General features: G+C 38.0%; 2 protein-coding genes across 20 annotated transcripts in view; one reads left to right on the top strand and one right to left on the bottom strand.

Annotated features, from left to right (window-relative positions):
• Positions 1–16,319, top strand: part of LOC114945365 (uncharacterized) — a 99,007-nt gene that overhangs the window by 37,123 nt on the left and 45,565 nt on the right. The window lies entirely within an intron of this gene.
• para (sodium voltage-gated channel paralytic) overlaps positions 1–16,319 on the bottom strand; it is a 49,344-nt gene that overhangs the window by 27,368 nt on the left and 5,657 nt on the right. For 7 of the 18 annotated variants that reach the window (XM_085481930.1, XM_085481926.1, XM_029321538.2 and 4 more), the window contains 13 exons: positions 13,493–13,648; positions 12,699–12,904; positions 10,960–11,088; positions 8,945–9,036; positions 7,925–8,137; positions 7,519–7,579; positions 7,096–7,405; positions 6,623–6,916; positions 3,414–3,866; positions 3,178–3,271; positions 2,759–2,827; positions 404–678; positions 5–178 (listed from right to left, as the gene is read on the bottom strand). In XM_085481930.1, coding sequence (XP_085338056.1) covers positions 5–178; positions 404–678; positions 2,759–2,827; positions 3,178–3,271; positions 3,414–3,866; positions 6,623–6,916; positions 7,096–7,405; positions 7,519–7,579; positions 7,925–8,137; positions 8,945–9,036; positions 10,960–11,088; positions 12,699–12,904; positions 13,493–13,648 — 2,526 coding nt within the window. Of the gene's footprint in view, positions 1–4; positions 179–403; positions 679–2,758; positions 2,828–3,177; positions 3,272–3,413; positions 3,867–4,816; positions 4,874–6,622; positions 6,917–7,095; positions 7,406–7,518; positions 7,580–7,924; positions 8,138–8,944; positions 9,037–10,959; positions 11,089–12,698; positions 12,905–13,492; positions 13,649–16,319 lie in introns of all 18 variants that reach the window. The other 11 variants (XM_085481921.1, XM_085481920.1, XM_085481928.1 and 8 more) reach the window with 3 other exon arrangements.

Here is a 16,319-nt window from a genome sequence, read left to right as displayed (position 1 = left end):
TCACCAATCTGAATGATCGTAATACCGACAGTCCTTGCACACCTTCTAAACCCAATTCCAGAAGCGAAAGAGCGACGATGATAAAGTCAAAAATATTCCAGCCTTCTTGAAAGTAATATTTCGGACTCATCGCTACTAGCTTCAGAAACGCTTCGATACCGAATGTTGCAGTGAAGAACTGGAATTTCAATTAAAATAGATTAAACATTTGAACTTTTCAATCTTATTAAATGTCTTTAATTCAATCACGCAGAGATTCAAATTGCTTCGACAATTGTTGAAAATCTCGAAAAAAATCTCGAAATTTTTTAACGTTTTACAAGTTTTGACCAATATTTCTTTACGTATATCTATTCATACAATATCCGAATGCAAAGAATATTAAAACACTGGCAACACTCACGTAATTGCCAGATTTGAGAACTCTTTCCATATCTTTGTCCATATCGTGATGGTCCAACGCCATGAAGAGCGTATTAACGACGATGCAGAGCGTGATGAAGAGCTCTACAAATGGATCAAAGACCAACAAGGACACGTATTTTTGAAACTCGAGCCAGAGCCAGCAGCAGTCCCAGACGCAAAAGATGTCGATACAACGGAACATTCCGGCCAATAACTTGTCCTTGAACGTAGGCCCTTCTTCATCGTCGTCTGTCGGAAAGTAATAGGTCGAAACTGTAACGCGCGTTAGTAATTTTGTCTGGCACCACTCTTTTTGGGGAAAGAGGTTTTTCTTTGGTCAGGCTCTCATTCTTCGAGATCACAGATTATATTTACAAGCAGGCAGTCAAGCAGAAAGCGTGGCAAAATTAAAAAAGCATACACACACACACACTCAGTCGATGTGAAAAAAACCATGTAATATAAAAAAATCTGGATACATAAAATGCGCTATATTTAAAATATCTTGAGGTATAAAATACATCCTTAAAAAAATGTTATAATTCTCTCTTTTGTATAAACATAAAAATTCACACATCGATGTTATTAATCATTTTTTTAAACAAAAACATCATCGTGCACGGCGCGAATGATGTGCAAGGCAACAAATAATATAACATTATAGCGCATTCGAGAATTTAATTATTACAACGTTTTAAATAATTGAGATATTTTAATACTTTCGCCATTTATTATAACTCTTCTCCCAAAATTAAATTAAGTAAAAAATTTATGATGATTGAACAATGACAATTAAGAAAACACAAATCTTGCTTACTATCTGATTTTTGAGAGAAATGTGTTTCTGCGGCGAAAGGATTAAATTTTATGCGTTGTTGCAATTAAGCGATTAATGACAACCAAGAATAAACGTAACCACGTGGAATCCTTTGTAACTCAAACATTTGACAATTAAATGCAGTTAACAAACGCAGTTACACACTGTGTATCTTTTAAATCAAGCGGCAAGTCGGCGTGGAGTCTTCAGAAAAATACTGTTTTCGCGAATAGCTGTGTCGACGAAATTCGCGGACGCAATAAAGCGAAAGTGCGATTTACTGCTTTGCGTGCAAAAAACTTGAATCTCGGATGACCGAATATTTTTCGCGACAGATAATAACGCGTTGTGATACCTCCGTTTTTTCTTTTTTTTTTTTTTTTCGAAATAGATTTTCTCATTGTATTGTGCACTCGGGAAACAAACAGTGCACCGCAACGCGGCGATGGACGTGCAAAATATTGAAAGATTAACCAAAATCGCTGCAGTTTCGTATCGGAAATAAAAGATAAACAAGATCTCTCAATCATCGATGAAGTATAAGAAGGAAAAAATATATCGAGGACATATGAAATAAATGTTGTTCCTCTTTAAAATTATAAAGCAAATTTTACAATCCAAATTTACAAATCAACATTATTTTGTATTCATATTTTTTTGATAAATATGAATATATTTGTAAAAAAATAAAAATACAGACCATATATATGAATATATTTATAGCAAAAAAAAAGTATCTTGAAGGTAAATATATTTTTCGGAAATTGTCGCGTGAATGATTTACGGCCAGTATCGACGATTGAGATAATCCGAAAGAAGCATGAAGCGACCAGGATCGTGCAGCTGCGGCGAAGGTGGTAATCTGTGTCATGTCGCAGGAAACGAGCAAACTCTGTTTCCCCAAAAAAATTACTCTCACAAACCGCCCTCGAAGGCCCATCGAGGCCCGCAAATTCGTGACTCTTTCTCGTCGCATCACGTTGCTCAGAAGAGGCACAATATACCCTGCGTTTCGTTTTTTACCATTATTCATCATACTCAAATATACTCGATATCAAATTTTCTGACGATATGTGTTATATCGATTCATTGTATACATATGTATTATACATATATGTGTATATAGCGTCAATTTACACACCATGCTCAATCGAATAAACGAAAATCGAAGGAAACACGCGTGCGATCTTACGGCTGCGGCGTCGGCTGGGTTGGAACATTAAAGCTCTGAAACTTGTTCGGTCTGTTGTCACACTATGTACAAAGCGCGCGCGAGGGGGAGGATATTCAGGTATATATATTCAGCAAAGTAAATACCGACGCAAGGGAGTATTAATAGTGTGACGGGAGAATTTTAAAACCATGTATAATGTACATCGAGCGGCGGGGATGCTTATCGCACGATAAACAGGATATACACATTTGCGACGGGGTAATAAACGGAAAAGAAATTGTACAAAAAAAAGAAGAAAAAAACCATATATTTTCTCTGAGATGCCTTCTTGGCGAAGGAAATGCGGACAGAGAGGAAATTACCTCCTTGTTCCGGCGTTTGACTCTGGCGGCCCGCGGCCTGCTCGATGATGTCGTTCAACACCATCACGTCTGCGAAAGAATGGCAAAGTAAGTTTCAAGTGCTCGAGAGATGCTCGTTAATTACACTGTTCAACAAAAAAATGCCTTTTTAAACACTAGAACGAGACTAGGTTTTTTTTATAGTTTTTTGGATGCTGAGTACAAATCCAAATCGTTCCATCATGTCACAATTTTGAGAAATTTTTAATTAAAGTTGCAAAAAGAGCTTTTCAAGAATTTTGTCATATTATAATTAAAAATTTCTCAAAATAGTGACGATTCGTATTCAGCGTTCAAAAAACTACAAGAAACTAGTCTCGTTCTGGTGAATCTTTTTGTTGTTGAACAGTGTTATTTAACAATCGACGCGTCGATCTCACCCTTCATGTCGACCACGGTGTGCTGCTGAGACGGCTCGATAAACGGATTGTCTTGTTGCTTGGTCTTGCCCATGGGATCTTCCAGATCGGTTTCCTAAAAAAAAAAAATTCGCAAAAAAACGATTTCAAATTATCCATCGATTCTTCATGATATATTCGGCAGTATATAATAGCTTGCTTTCCATTTTAAATAAATAAGTAAATGGAATGCAAGCAATAACTAAAGGACCACTTACGAAGTGATAGGACTTCTGATTGCTGTCCGTGACGTGGCCGTTGGCAGGCGTCGTCTGCTTGTTGGTGCGATTCCTGAGGATCTGCTCCTGCTTGGTGAGCTGCTTGCCGATGCTGTCGATGCCGCGGATCCCGGGGAACGCCAGGTCGCCGTGGGACGTGTAGGAGAGCCGCGATGCGTGGGACGTGTACGACGAGTGACGCGAGCCGAGATTCGCGTAGTACATCGGCACCACGATCGTCCCGTTCTCCTCGGACATAGGCGTGACCGCGTTCGAGTCGTCGGCGTAGGGTAGATGCTCCTGGGCGTCCAGGTACGTTGACAGCACGAGAGGCTTCCGGTCGCCGCCGGGCGGGACGAAGCATCGGCCGCGACCGTTGCGTATTGTAAACTGGTGGCTGCCACGGCTGCTGCGCCGCAGATTGAACGGTGAGCCGGGTAGGCTCAGGCTCGCCTGAAATTACAACAAGGCGGTCCACCGCTTTTCTCTCTCTCTCTCTCTCTCTCCGTTCTCTTCTCCAGGAGGCGAGAACCAGCCGGAAAGACTGTCTCTCTTATTCTCCATCTATCTCCCTTTCCTTCTCTTATTCCTAGCTCTTTTTTCTACAGAGTGACTCTCCCTCGGGACGATCGTGACATTTCCCGCTTGTATATCAATCGCTCGCGAAATCGATCGCAACCTAGCCCAGACGCTTAAAGGATATAGTTTGAAGAGTCACGAGCTGTGACGAGTGAATATTTTCGAGTATAGATCTCTCGAGTGACAGGAAAAATATAGTAAACTAATGTATGCATCTTTTGGAATTTTTGAATTGTGTTACACACAGCAAATGACTCTTCGTTCCCGTTTCCCTATTTTAACTGTTCGGTTACGAAACACGAAGCGATGGCTATCAGACTGCCTATTTGGTCATCTTCCAAGTCGAATATCGTGTCGCGGTAATTAAATTCTATCATGCGACGTCGATCATTCCTACTCGGCGCGACTCATGAAAAGAAAAAGAGTGGATTCGAAAGAGAAGAACGAACGTTTGGCCAAACGTGTCGGGCGTATTTCACGGTTGACTCGTTAATACGCGGGATAGAGAAACGCGAAACGATCGATCATCGGTGATGATTCGCGCTTGTCACGAGTCCGGGAATTCGTGACGAAGCGGAAACGAGACGAAGCGAAATTTATAAAAGGCCCTTCCGTCCCTTCGACAACTGCGTTGCCGGTAACGCGCGGAGCATTTTGATGAATGGCAGCCGGCAGCTCGAAGATATGATGATATACATATATATATATATATATATATATATACATATATGTATATCATTTGTGAGCGATCGTGATCGGGTCCTATGGTGCTATTTAGTGTACGTACGGTCGGTGCTGATAGACACACGTCGTGACACACGTACCTTCCGCAGACTTTCCTGGTAGGCATAAGTAAACTGGCCATTAGCGGCGCGAGGGACCTTAAGAAAAAAACAAGAAAAGATATCTCCTACCAAACGGCTCGTAACGTGATCTAATGTGTACACCAACGAGGCACTCGAAATAGGTAGAGTATGATACATAACACTTGCAGAAGCAACACACAACACAACATATTGTGAATGTGAGAGAGATCAAAGAAAGAGGGACGGGAAAGAAAATTACAGGGGTCGCAAAGAAAATATTCTTGTTGCTCGTCAAGAGAGACAAGTCGCGAATCTATAGCGAAAAAGAAACGGAAAAACGTGAATCTGTAGAGACACGAAGATATATATATCGGCGATTGCGTCAATCAGTCAGAGTAAATGTAGGAGGTGTATTATTATTGAATCTTTCGTTATCCTGATCTGAATCTTTTGTTATCTCGATTCAAGATGTGCATGCGTGTTAAATAAGAGAAGAAAAAAAGAAGGAAATAAATAAAAGAATAAATTACTTCTCGCATTTTTATATTGAAATTGTATCTCTTTCGAGCAGTGGTATCGATCCAAGCAACAGCCGATATTTCGTCTCTCCCCAACCTAAAGATACTAAATCTACAGCATATACTTCTCTGCATGCAGGGCTCCGTAAAACAGGATTGAATTGGATGTATGTCCGGTATACTCTGTGTCGATACGGCCGAAATTCACTGTTCCGCGCGTTACAACTACGCGCAATCGCAACATCGAAGCAGTGATACTCGACACGTTGAAGATGTATGTATTTACGTTTATAACTGGAGCGAACGATCAATGAGAGGGAGACGGGTTCTATGCGTATAAAGCCACCTATACATATGTATATATATATATAGATCCAAAGGGTCTCATGACATAATACGAGCATTTGTAGCGAATCCCAAAAAAAGATGTACGAGAATAGCAGAGCTCTTAGATAGAGGCTGAGAGTTGTCAACATCTCTCTTCGTTAAAATATCAAGATGACGTGCCAGAAATTTATTCAATGAAATATTCTCGCCAATTTTTTTACGCGGACGTAAACATTCGAATCTCCTTCGGGCGCGCACATCTGCTACGAAAATCTATATGTATTTGAAAGTTAACAACCCTGCTATACAGATAAATATTTTTTGGGACGTCCTATATACGCCAAGCATGCTACATGAGTAAATATGAATACGGGAAGGCTCGACTCGTCGCGGCTATTTTTTTTTCCTTTTGCTATGTCCATTAAAAGAATGAGATATCAAAGTAGACGCTCTAATTTGATCGCGCCTATCACCATCGATCACGTTTTCCTAGTCCTAATAAAATTGATTAGCAAGAATATCCTATCGGATATATTTCGATACCTGCGTAACAGCAGCATGTAAGTTATTATTATCAAGTTCGCCTAACCAGATTTATTACACTCGCCATTTCTCTCTACTGATCCGAGACGTCTTGGATAGGCGAGTTAATAAATACGTATCAAGTCCTATATATAATATTATAATACATATATTCGGAAAGTGAGCTTTCGACCTGACTTGGAAGCGAGCGGGATTCTTGAAATTCCGCGATCAATCGCAAAGTCGACCGACGAGTCGAGTCGAATCGAAAGCCTCGCATAAGTTGCTCTCGTAGGAGCGAGGTCGGGAGATTGTAAGGTTGATAATAGGGGGTGGGGCGGCCAACACGGTACATTACGTCAAACGACGCGGAAGAAGGTCGATACATATATATGTATGTATGTATGTATGTATGTATATAATATACATATATATCGCCCAATAGCCGGATACTTACGGCGCTGACTTTTCGCACTTTATTGGCAGCGCTGTGGTTGTTATTGATCTGCTTGATGTGCCTCTGATCGTTCACGGACTCGATCGAACGTATGCTCATCTTTTCCTTGTTGTTGTCGTCGTTTCCCTTCTCCTGGCCAACGAACAGCTCGTAACTGTGACACGAAAAGTCTGACGGTGACTTGACAATTTGATCCGCAGCAACTGCAGCTGCAGCAGCAGTCGCCGCAGCTTCTCGTGCCGCAGCATGAGCTGCAAGCTTATTTTCTTTTGCTATCGCAGCCTCCTCGGCTTCCTGTCAACATACATCGAATATGGATCCTTTAATTCCGTTTCCAACTCTAGCAATTTTTCGTCTATGAATTTTTTTTTTATTATCTCATTTTTTTGCGAAACAATAAACTCAATTTTAACAATTTCGGAGAATTATTTAAATTGGATTAATTTGAATGTGAAAAAACCCTCAGCACTTACTCTCATAGCTTCCTCCTCGGCGGCTTCTTCCTCTTCGGCCTTCTTTTGCAACTCGTCGTACGACATCGCGACAATAGCGAGGATCAAGTTGACGAGATAGAAAGACCCGAGGAAGATGATTACGATGAAGAAGAGCATGTGCCACGGTCCGGCCGATCTTAACACGAGTTGGTACAGATTCTCCCAATAATCCTGAGTCATGAGACGGAAAGCGGAGAGCAATGCCCAGCCGAAAGTGTCGAAGCTCGTGTAACCGTAATTCGGATTACCGCCGTATCCTTGTAAACACGTGTAGCCGGGAAGGCACTGCCTATAATCATCGCAAAAAAATATTACCTCTCGCACGAACTTTCCTCGATGCATTTGCAAGTGGAGACGAACTCGATAAGCGAGTCATATATATATATATATATATCGACTTACCCCGCCCCCGATGAATTTCCGCACAAGGGCATATTTTTGGCCTCGTCCACGTACCAATTAGCTGCATGACAGGGATAACGATAAAGCGCAATTTAATCATTGTTTATCGGGAATTAATTTTTTTGCGAAAAAAAAACATTTCATGATTTTCGTGAAACGATCAATTGGTCGGGCAAATAATTGCATCTCGTTTTACCTCGCACAAAGCTCTTCATTAACGTTGACATTTAAGCTTAAAGGTGTAGTACTGAAATGTCATACGGCTTATAAGCCGCCGATCGTATTGTGTGAAATTTTTTTTTCAAACGAGACATTTGCATATGGGCAACAATATCGAAAACTCTCAAACGTTTTTTTTTCATTATATTTCGAATTTTCATGAATATATAATCGCGACGCTACTTACTGCTGTTACTATTGAATCGATCCCAATTCTCGTTGGTGAGATTACCCCAGGAGCCGTCCTCGGGAAAGTTTTTTATACACTTTTGCGTGAGGACCCCCATGTAAATCTGAAGGCCCATAAGCGCAAAAACGGAGAGGGAGAACATCGTCAGGATTATCACATCGCGCAGGTTCTTCACGGATTCTATCACAGCGCCGACAATGGTTTTCAGACCTAGACAACGAGAACAGAAGGGTACAGTGGATTTCAGTGTAAGAGGCCTGTAACAACATCTCTCGGCGGCAGCTTGGAGAAACATCGGCTTGTCGTGCGAACGAGATGGCGGTTCGATTGAGGCAGGCATGTGGATGAAGTGTGAAATGAGTGTCCGTCGGGAGACTCGACAAAAAAGAGAAACAAAAAAGGGGAAAGAAAAAATATTTAATTTTAAACGGTTTTAAAGGGAAGAGAGCATCTCACAGCGCACGCGGTTTTTTCTTAATTGCATAGCGACATGAATACTTATTTAATATCAAGAGACTTCGATGTATATATAAACATGCTCCTATAACCGAGATCAAAAATAAACTAACAAAATTGTCAAAGAGATTTCTTTCGATAAATTGTCGGACACGATATGTGATAGCTTTTTCGTCTCCGTACGAAAAGATTTTAAGCGCATCGAATTTAATCGATAATTTATACAACGAGAGGAAAGAAATGAAAGCAAGAAGAGAAGCAATGATCCTGGAAGAGAGATTGAATTTTCGTAGAGTGGTATGCGAAAATATTCGGGTGCCAAAATGGAGAAAAGATGAAGGGTGGAGCAAAACGATGCGTGGAGGGCGAATAGAAGCTGCGATGAAATGAAACTGTTGTAGACGTGTGACGAGATACGGAAAACGTGTACAAACGATCGCGACACGGAGCTTGTATATCTAGGATCGCTACATGTATATGTATATATATATATATATATATATATATATATATATATATGGTATTTGCGTCTACAACCACTCTTCTATACTCTAAGCATACCTGGTACAATAGCGACAGTCTTCAAGGCTCGGAGGACTCGAAATGTCCTGAGAGCGGCAAGGTTGCCTAGATCTATGCCCATCGTCACATAACTGCAATACACCCGAACATCACACACATTACAGTGATACAAACAAAAAGACAAAAGACGAGTTAAGAAAAAGAGATCGGGGGGCTGGGGAAATTAAGTAGTGGGTAGTTTTTACGCAAACGCTTACTCGCTACATTTCCTATGGCCTACCAAAAAGTCTGCACGAACTGCAAAAATGTATAAACCGTAAAGTAGGTAGCTATTACTGCATGCACGATTCAATGTAACACAACCGTGCGCCGCTTGCCACGGATTCCAAGATTATTTTGCATTTTATTTCCATCGATAGTTTTTTCAAGCTATACGTATGACATTGAAACAAATTTATAAAACAAATTCGATTGCGCGATTATTTTCTCTTATTTTCTTTTCCATCCTTCATTCCTTATTACATTTTCCGACATTCTTGTAATTTCTCTTCGTCTGACAAAGCATTATTTCCGTGTCCGATAAATAAATAAAACAATTTTTAGCCCAGTCTCGTATCCTTAATTTACTAGTATTATATATATCTCGAAGAGAATAAAACAGCTTCTCAAGTTATTTCTCCCACTTGGGAAAAGCAATGCGACATTAAAATTTCAAGAGCCATAGTTTTAATATAAGCGCTTCTTAAATCTTCGAACTAGAACATGAAATCCATAATCGTTTTCCGATATCGCTGATAGCTTCGTCGCGAGAATAAAAGAGAAAAAATTTTTTTTTCTTTTTCGAAAAAAATGAACGATTTCACAAACACAGCGAAGAAAAATTGTTGAATCCCGTGGCACGCGATTGGCGATATTACGATGCGCAGTCGAATATCCGCGTATCGAATAAAATATACACGTAATCGTAATCATCTATAAACAATTACTGAAGTATAAGAGAATGTATGTATAGAGATATATAATATATATATATAATATATGTACTAAAAACTACAACAATTATATATAGTCAACTGACTTAATCGACTCGACGTAAAAAGTACTAATGTCTAATCAACATATTACGATGGCAATTATAAGAGAACTCTCATTTAATATAGTCACTAATAGATAAGAAATAATACTATCCCTATCTAGGTGTGAACTAAATTAAGTATACCTAGAATATATATAAATACACCCCAGAGTATGTATTTATGCGTGTATGCGCGTACGTGTCTACGTATACGTGTCTGTATTGTAATAATGGAACGTGAGATGTGAACGAAGTCGTATATTAATCGAGATGCTACGGAAATCTTACGGTTAGCGTACTCGACGGATCTAGCGAAGTAGTCTACGGTCGTAACCTGGAATGATCTAACTTGAGGCTAATTAACGTTTCGTAAATACAACGCGTCACTATTAAACGTTAGGTATACACAAAGACTGTCCATAATTTAGATTACCATATTTGTCGTATAATATATATGTTTAGCGATCCATCGTTTTTTCTTTTGGATTACATTAATAGCCAGTAAATTCTCTCTTATGTTTCACTCTGTTTTCTATTGAAATGATTTAGGAATATAATAGAGTTTCTGTAAAGATCATCGCAAATTTTAGGAAAGCCTGTTTTTAGGTTTCTGAAAAAGTCTGAAAAAGATAAAGGTACGATAAATTCCGATCTTTGACATCGACATTTGCTACCAAATAGCCTGATATATTTAATTTATATACGAAGATAAGAGCGATATTCTTGAACACCTTCATTAGTATGCGCAGGATCTCCACGATGATTTCCTCTCGACAAAATGGTGACGATCTTTTTCTATCCATCATAGTCTATCAAGTCTGATGGGTAAAAACCGTACTCGCGTCTGTCTTTTTATGTTTCATTTTCGTCCTCTCATTTTTTTCTCTTTCTCTCTCTTTCACACAAACATACACACGCACACACTCCCAGTCTGTCTCCTTTTCCCTCTCTTTAAGAAAAATAAGTTTTAACTACTCACGCTAAAGCTATAACTACGAAGTCGAGCCAATTCCATGCATCTCTAAGATAGGTAAAAGGCTGCAGAATGAAACCCCTCGCCATCACCTTAACGGCGGACTCAAATGTGTAGATGCCCGTAAATATCACTCTGAAAACAACAAACACACCACTCAGCTTTTTAAATGCGTTTTATGTCGTGATTGTTGTCTATTTTGTTTCAGTGTCGCGTTTAGAATCACGGCTGGAAAAAAACGCGCAAACGACTTCTCGCAAAATACTTTTGAGAGAAATTATATACATTTCTACTGAATTTATTACAATTATTTTTTATATTTAATTATCACGTTAATTAATTTGTCGTGTCATTAACGAATACGCTATCTGCTATTGTACCTCTATAATTCACAACGATATAATCTATTTAATAAATGTAGAAACATGCGAGCGAAGAAATTTTATATTAAGTGGCATGATATTGCTTTTTGGTCAACAAGATTAATCGCATTTATTTAGCGATAATCTCTGACCATTAACTCAGCATCTATTTTATCGCGCATTAATGTGTATAAATTAACTACCATATATGTACTCTGTATTCGCATCATCAGGCACGGTTCACGCAAACGAATTATTCGTAAAATTTTTTGAATTTTGTGAAACATATTTTGTCACATTGGGGATAAATGCAATAAAACAGTAAAGTGTATAAAATAATAAAAATTAAATTTCCTTTTCTCTCTCTTTGCATTTAGCGCATCGATGCTATATATAACAATTATAAATATATATAATAATATTAGAATATTAATAAATTATTTATCTCGTTGGCTCTTGAATCTTTTTACATCGTTTTCTGCAATTTTGCAAAATTCGCGGAAATCATGTTTAAAAAAAACGCTGCAATTGATCGAATCGTTCGCCTCATTTATCTATCACCCTCTTCTAATGCTACCTCTAGAGAGACTAGTACAAAACTTACCAACGGAATACAATTTATCACAGTCTCTACTCATATATTAGAGCTATAACACGTAGAACGTTATACTTAAAATATCTATTTTTTTGCAACACACTTATGATTACCGTAAGCCTTCGATGAGATTTTCTTACTTAATATGAATAATAAAATAGCTGAATATAGCTATATAATTGTAAGTATTAACAGATAGACTAAAATCTTAAAAATAAAAAAAAAATTGGTAATTGATGATGATAAACGCATCTCCAGCTTAGGCACTTGTTGGTTCACTAAACTACGTAGATTTACAATCACTTAAGGGCAAACTTAAGTGCGTCTTTGTATATTTTGAAAAATAGATATTTTTGTCTATATGGATATTTATATACTTTTAATTTCGCAAAACACGATTTTAAAATTTATTCGCTGACATTATTTTGCCTTTTCAAATACCTTTAACTGCAGTAATGCAAAATAAGAGCAAAAAAATAAACGAACACACATACACATTAAATGTGTTAATATATTGAAATGAATAATATTAAACACGCAATATATCCATAGTTTTATCACAATCGCTGATGCGTTTCGTTTTATCAAAAGGTTAATGTATTTTATAGATTGATCTGAATATCTAAAATAATGTTTTTCATCTCTTCCGATAATTATGTCTTTTATAAAAAAAAAACTCGATTAACACTTCGCTTGTTGTAATTACATAATTTAACCCTGTTTCCCCATCAATCATTCGATTCTCGACAGAGTCATCGATCGCGAATAAAATGGTGAAAGATACTTACTCGGTGGACTCGATGGTGGGCGTAGTGGGCATGATCATAAGTATACAGTTAACCAATATCGTGGTGATGATGAAGAGGGAAAAGAGCGGGTGAACCAATATGTAAATAGCCACACGTCGTATTGGGTTGAACGGATCGAGCATCCACATCGCGTCCGTCGCTGAAAACCTGAATATGTCCTTTCCTTTGCTAATGACGACGAAGGTCTGCAAACAAACGCGTATTTTAAAATTCATCGTTGCATATTAACCGCATATATAAAGGAACGCTTCTTTTTTTTTTTTTTTCATCGCTTTGTGCCGCTTTCTACATATATATGTTCAATTTTCATGTCCGCGAAAATATAAATATTAAAATAATATATAACTTTCTCTTAGCGATGCTGTCGTATCGATATAATTCACCTAGATTCAATGGTCAATAAAAAATGACTATATTTTTTATAGCAATATATTTTTCCGTAACGATATAAAACTTACCGCGAGTGAAAAAATCAATCTAAAATACTACGGGAAAAAATAGGTTTTCTCTTGAATAAATAATTTCCGAAAGTTTGATATGTCCACAGGCTTAAATTATAAAAAGACCTTTACATATGTATGTGTATATAATGGCTTTTGTCGCATGCCATTACAGTTGTAAAAGAGTTACACAAAGTAAATTACGTGCTTGAAAGCCAAAGTTGGAAAATAGCTGCACCAGATGCGGTTGGTGCAACCCCCTCTGCATCTCGCGAAAACTCTATACCTCTAAGAGAGTTAAAACTAATTAGTGCGTCAATATGGCCGGAATACCCTTTGATTGTGGTAGAAGGTATCGATATCCTCGAGAGGTGTGGAGGCCAACTCGGGTGGAAAGTCGTTGTGCATTCGGACCGGGAGCGGCCCTCCTTGCTCGAACATCGGATCCGGCTGAGGACCTTCGTCCTCGTCCTCGTCGTCATACCGTACCTGCGAACGAGATGCTCGTAAGATTATCCCGATACGCGAATCGTCCCGTCGTTTCATCACGCTCATTTTTCGCTCGGCGCGCAAAATACAAACGTTCGAATTCTCTCGCGAGGAACTATTATCGCGAGAATAAAATTAAAAAATATACGAGAGAGAGAGAGAGAGAGATATTTGAAATTCAAATTCTATCGAGAACAGAATTGTTCGAGCAGAATTGTAACATTCCTTTCAGCGAATATATGACGCCGACGTGTAGAGAGGAAAAAAAAAAGGATTGACCTCGCCCTTCCTTGTCGCGCTTTAAATTTTGTAAAGGTAATTTTTAATGCGTCCATTATTTTCCACGCGACAGCGAAAGTCTCGCACGGAAGATCAAATTGGGCCATCGCATATATTCGCAATTTCATATTCGAGTATATGGAGAGAAACACTATATATAATCGAGCGCACAATAGATGATACAAATATTTCCAAAAAAATATCCGTTTCTTCGACGACCGTAAATTAAACGGACAATAGATTCGATTGTATATGCATTTGCATTTCCACATTTGATAGTTAATATGTGCAGAAAAATTCATTTTCAACAATACTTTATTACTCTCGTTAAAAGTTATAACAAAAAAAAAATAAATAATTATTAGAAATATGTATGATCATATAAAAAGTGTTTAATATTATATAAATTATATCAATTTTTTTGCAAAGAAGTATGAATCTCGTTATAGGTTCATTAAAAAATTTCGTTATCTCACGTAATTTTCTACAAAGTTAATATTCTGTTTTTTATCATGCTATATTTCACGCGAGATTAACGAAAATAAAAAAAATTATGACTGTAGTATACATTTATATACGAACGTTCTGAATATGTACTATGAGAGTATATGTATACATATATATATGTTGGTCATAAATATATAAACTTGATCGCGCATCGAAGGGCAAAAACCACACTGCATCATATTTGACTTTCTCGTACACGAATTACGAATGTGAAATATTCAATCGTATGAATATTCGAACAAATCGCTCCTTTGGAAATATTCATCCGCGTACTTTTCTAAATGCACCAGTTATTCATAACTCGCTTTTATATGAGCCCTCTAAACTCTACTGCATCGTCGCCTGTATGTCGCGGAACAGATTCTCGAAATCTAATGAGATCGATATAATATAAACGTAATTATATACTTGTCGCACGTGTTCGAGCTAAAGTCGCAAAAAGATCAATCTCATTTTCCAATCTCTACAAACCAGATTTTCCAATCAAACTTACTGAATTTTCCGTGATCGCTCGTCAAAAACTCCAAGAATTATATTACTACTATTTTTTTATAATAATAATAATAATTATTATAACTAATTGAAAAGTTATCTAGGTCGATAAATGACAGCAATAAATATTGGAAACAAAAACGTTAGGTATACATATATAATAATATAATAAAAAGTATTATATATAATAAAATATATATACATACATTAAATATATATATTATATAGAATAAAAAATGTATATATTATTATATATAATAAGAGATTAATAAACGTTCGCGTGTATTAAGTGCGTAATAAATTTGGGCCATAAACATACGAACCTGAAGAAGGTTGATGTGATCTGCTCGACTTTGGCCCACAACTCGAATCTCTCTTTCTCTGGTCAAGTCATATTTAAAAATGTCTATTTCTATTTTTCTATACTGAGACTCACGACTAATATTGCCTAACGTTAAACACGATATAGCTCTATTCTAATCTCTATCCAATTCGCTATAACGTAGAGAACACGGTAATCTTCATTTATTCAAGTACATCTCTCCTACATCGCTCAGAACGGTTTATACAGTCTGCGTTTATGCGCTTATGTAAATTTATGCGCGACGAGTTCAAGATCTTAACTTCGCTAAACGATTTCACCAGAGATTTATTCTCGTCAGCGAAAGCGCAAAGTCTAAGCGATAAAATCTCGCAAAACGATGAGATCCGCTCGATCGACCTCGCGATCCGACAAAAAATATTCTAACTGGAGACTCCACGTGTCCGAAATTCCGAAAGTGTGTCCTACACACCCTGATAAAGGTGTGTCTACGCTAAAGTGTATACGATCTAGTTGACTAGGACTAATTTGCGCAAGCCAAGAGTGTTTTATATAATATATATATATATATATATAATATATATACGTCGGTGATTTTTTTCAGCGCGGGAAAAATTCTCTTGCGGAGCGTGCTCGTGCGTGCGAGAAAATATATCCGCTCGTCGTCGAATCCCGGTGAAGATTCGATCGCGATGAAAGGCCACCCTTTTGGACGACCTCGTCGTTTTTGGATTCGACCACGAGACGGGCGTAAAAATTTTGGAAGCAGAGCGCGCGAGTCGAGAAGCCGAGCTGTCTCGTTTTCTCTCCGCGCCGAACTTGACATTTATTTATCGTTAGACTTCGATCTCTCCCGCCGTGGAGGCGTCCCCGGAGATGAATATTGTTTCCAGAGTGTCTGAACGGCGAAGCCTTTTCGGTCTCGCAACTTTTCCTAAAATATTGCGCGACGAGAATCGTAAATCAATATAGCGATTCCAGAAAACGTGTTATTATTATTCTCCATCATATTAGTACGCGACTCGCGTACTTTGCTCGCTCGAATAAAGCAGCTGCATCGCCAGTGCGCGC

This window comes from Nylanderia fulva, unplaced genomic scaffold (genome assembly GCF_048542155.1).
Source record: "Nylanderia fulva isolate GAGA-0341 unplaced genomic scaffold, ASM4854215v1 Scaffold2, whole genome shotgun sequence".
Lineage (NCBI taxonomy): Eukaryota > Metazoa > Arthropoda > Insecta > Hymenoptera > Formicidae > Nylanderia > Nylanderia fulva.
The sequence above is the reverse complement of the archived record's forward strand: the minus strand, read 5'-3'. Positions and strand labels throughout refer to the sequence as shown.